The 3,839-nt window shown below is 43.1% G+C and overlaps 1 protein-coding gene across 1 annotated transcript; it reads left to right on the forward strand.

Annotated features, from left to right (window-relative positions):
- Positions 1–454: 454 nt before the first annotated feature.
- Positions 455–3,075, forward strand: LOC127299431 (auxin-binding protein 1). The gene is made up of 5 exons (XM_051329398.2): positions 455–687; positions 1,136–1,242; positions 1,434–1,634; positions 1,751–1,818; positions 2,689–3,075. The coding sequence occupies exons 1-5, from the start codon at positions 546–548 to the stop codon at positions 2,789–2,791; spliced, it is 621 nt and encodes a 206-aa protein (XP_051185358.1). The 5' UTR covers positions 455–545; the 3' UTR covers positions 2,792–3,075.
- The last annotated feature ends 764 nt before the right edge of the window (positions 3,076–3,839 follow it).

A 3,839-nucleotide genomic window follows, 5' to 3' on the forward strand; every position in this document is an offset into this window, starting at 1 on the left:
CTTAAGGGTGATGTCCCATCACTATGTTGTTTCCCTACATATCAACAACCATCATTCAGTTTTTTTCCCTACTCGTTCATGCCCCATCAAGAATTTCCCAATCACGAGTAGGGTTATGTTGATGTTGTGCTGGCTCTTGTATGACAGGTATGTTAGAGACCCCTAATTTTGATGGGTTAACAAAATTGTGATTGTGACTTTTGGATCAGGGGTATATAGACTTCTCATGTTGTGATGGTTGAACCCTTAACTAGTGTATAGTCATGACTTTTTTCCCTTGAGTTATTCAAATTATAACAGAAAAAATTATGTGCAAGAATAAGATTCAGTCCCAACCTGCTTAATAGAGTTCACAATTGTACTCAATATACCGACCACTGCGCGATCCGCTGATTTAGCAATTTTGACATCACGATCGCATGTCCTCTTCAGACGCCGTCAGTAGGGGGAAAAAACAACAGTTATCCTCGCACTACTAATTCAGAATCTTCGACAAGGTGCGGCGAACCAAACAGCGAAGACTTTGGGGAGAAAGCGCCAGAGAAATGGAGAGCCGACCAGAAACTGCTGCCGCCGTCCGTGGGCCCCGCTTCGCCGGCGCCGGCCGCCGAGGCGCGCTTCTCCTCGCGCTGCTCTTCGTCGCCGCGGCCGCCTTCCTCCCAGTCGCTGAGCCCTCCTGCCCGCGAGGTCTGTTCAATGCTCTTCTCCCCTCGCCCTCTCCAGGTCGCGTTACCTGCCATGGTCAAATACAGGCCGGATCAGAGTTCGTACAATTTCTTAGGTTCAGCATTATTAGCTGTTAACATATTAATGAGGTTTGTGCCGGTTCCGATTAAATACAGCACCAGATCCGAGTTTTTATCTGTATGTCCAGTAGACAGCTTAGTTCTAGCAGGTGTTAACTAACTGTATCCGCTGTGTAAGCAGCCAAACAAATCCCAGTTCTTGTAAGCGTTGACTTACTGTATCAGTCTACCCAGCCAAACCTTGCTTGTTGAAGCAAGCAAGTGCTAACTATTTTATGTTATGTTTGAAAAGTGGAAATTTGTTCATCTCCAGGCATTTGCATCGAGTAGATGCACACAGCACACAACCCAAGCAAGTGCTAACTTCACCTAGTGTTGTATGTCTGCAGACAATTCAGTGGTGAAAGACATAAACCAAATGCACCAGAGCAACTATGGATTGGAAGGATTATCACATATAACCGTTGCGGGAGCGCTTGCTCACGGCATGAAAGAGGTGAGGGATTGATGAATCCAACAACCAAACTGTACTTTGAGTTTTCCCGTTGCATGGCAGTACCAATTTACGCATACCTTGATGTAGCTATGTGTAGATATGGTTTCTGTTGTCAGTTTGCATTGGACTATATGTAGATCTTGATGGAGTTGTTCTTTCTTGCTTATATGTGAAATGTTTTTTTATTCTAGGTGGAGGTGTGGCTTGAGACAGTCAGCGCCGGCAAAAGGACGCCGATCCACAGGCACTCGTGCGAGGAGGTCTTTGTTGTCCTCAAAGGGAGAGGCACACTCTTGCTGGGATCGACATCGCTGCCGTACCCAGGGACGCCTCAAGAGATTCCTTTCTCTCAGAATAGCACATTCACGGTTCCTGTAAATGATCCGCACCAGGTAAGGACGAGGGTTGCAATGGTGTTATTGATCAGCATGTTCACGGTCATGAAACCATGACAAGACTTCGTTGGGCGGCATGGGAATCGATTTCACCATGTTTCTCTTGGTTGCAGGTTTGGAATTCTGATGAACATGAAGACCTGCAATTTCTTGTGATCATATCGCGCCCACCTGTGAAAATGTATGTATACCTCACTTGAATGCTGATTTCTGTAGTTGACGAGATAAACTGGATTAAATTGTTCATAGTCATCACTGCACTCTGTAGAGTAGCTTGTGCTGACTTTTTTTTATCCCAAAACCGCTGCTTGTGCAGTTCTGATTCTGAAAGAAAAACTGTTTCCTGGTGGAAAAAATGGGGATCAAAACCCAACATTTTGAGTTTTAAGAAAATATAAGTATTAGTACTACTAGTTAAGTTTTCCTAACATGGGGATCAGGGGGCATATACATATAGTGCCTAAATCAACCTACAGAAATGACCTGGACAGGGTTTGGGTCCGATTTGCTTTTGTTGTATGAACACTGGATGTTCATCTGTACTGTGAACCTTTTGAATAGTATTTCTTATGGTTTTAATTTTACATAAGCCTTACCTACAGTAGTGAGTTCTTGTCATGGCTTTGTAGCCATGCCTAAAGGCAGTTACAATAAATCATAAATGACCAAGCTTCATGAACAGAAAAGGCAGAAGGCAATGCTACCTTTGTAATTAAGGTTCATTACTTGTAGCATGCTCCCTAGTATCAAGTGTGATATTTAATATATAATAAGTTTCTGGGTCAAAGTTGATGGTAAAGTGACAAGGAGGCATACCTACACTGTACAGTGCACACAAGTACAACAAATTATCGATGACTTCTTCCAAACCATACAAGGTGTATACCCGTGACTAAAATGAGCATGAAACATGACATATTGCTACATATGCTCTCTAGGATAATACCTGTTGTGCCCAGCTGTCTCAGATTTTCCATGCCAATTCCATATGGGCAATGCATCTATGAACTTTAAATACTGTTTGCTGATCTTGAAATGTTGCTTGCTGTAGATTTCTGTATGACGACTGGAGTATGCCTCACACGGCAGCGAAACTGAAGTTCCCCTTTCTCTGGGATGAGGACTGCTTAGCAGCACCTAAAGATGAACTGTAGGTTCCAAAGTGCTTATGGCAGTAAGTTGGCCGCTTCATTCAAGGTAGCACGGATGAACTGGGATCTGTTGCTGCTGTAACACCATCGCCTGCTTCCTAGTGCATGTCTGTAATGTCCTTTCGAACAATATTTTCGTCATGGCCTATATATGTACTGTACGCTATTCAGAATGTGCACTCCTGTATTATAGCCTGCGAGTCAGTCGGAATGTAATTCCTTGAACGTGATAAACGGGTAGGATACAATTACTATCGCGTATTAAATTAGTGAGAGTATTATCTTAATATGTAGCAAACAAATATCAGTCTAACCTTTTTTCGATGGTTAAAGGTAGGAGCTCTGCCATTTCATTTCAGCAGGGGAAAAAAATACTGTACCAGTCTAACCTGAAGAGTTGAACGGCTGTGCCTTTTCAGTTTTGGCGCCGATGTATCTGTGCAGTATGTTTTACTAGTATACCCGTCTCACATGCTACGGAACAACACAACTTCAGAGATAGTGATGAAAAGGGCACTTCATATTTTGTAAACGTGTGACTTGAGCGTGATGTTCGAATAAGACTGCATTTGTGACAACGCCTCTCTTGTTTTGATGTTTAAAGAAGTAGTAACAGTGGTAGCATTAGTGGTTCTTACAAAGCCGAAAAGGAACATTTGCTTAGCATCATTGATATGCTTGATTGCAAAGCCGAGATTGCTCCTCTAGAGGAGGATGAACGTAGGTCTTTGTGCAATGCGCAAGATGCTATAGCCAAGCTTCGTCGGGATGAGGAAACCAAATGGGCCCAACGCGCTAAAATTAAACATGTCCAAAAAGGAGGGGACAACACAAAATATTTTCATCTCATTGCTAATGGGAAGCATAGACGGAAGAAGATCTTCCAACTTGAGCAAGACGAAGGGACGATTATGGGACAAGAAAATTTAAAAAATTACATCACTGCTTACTATAAATCTTTATTCGCCCCCCCCCCCCCCCCCCCCATGACATCTTGCGTCACGGATGAGTATGATACATGACATACCTCAAATCTCTGCGGAAGAAAATG

This window comes from Lolium perenne, chromosome 5, assembly GCF_019359855.2.
Source record: "Lolium perenne isolate Kyuss_39 chromosome 5, Kyuss_2.0, whole genome shotgun sequence".
Classification (NCBI taxonomy): domain Eukaryota; kingdom Viridiplantae; phylum Streptophyta; class Magnoliopsida; order Poales; family Poaceae; genus Lolium; species Lolium perenne.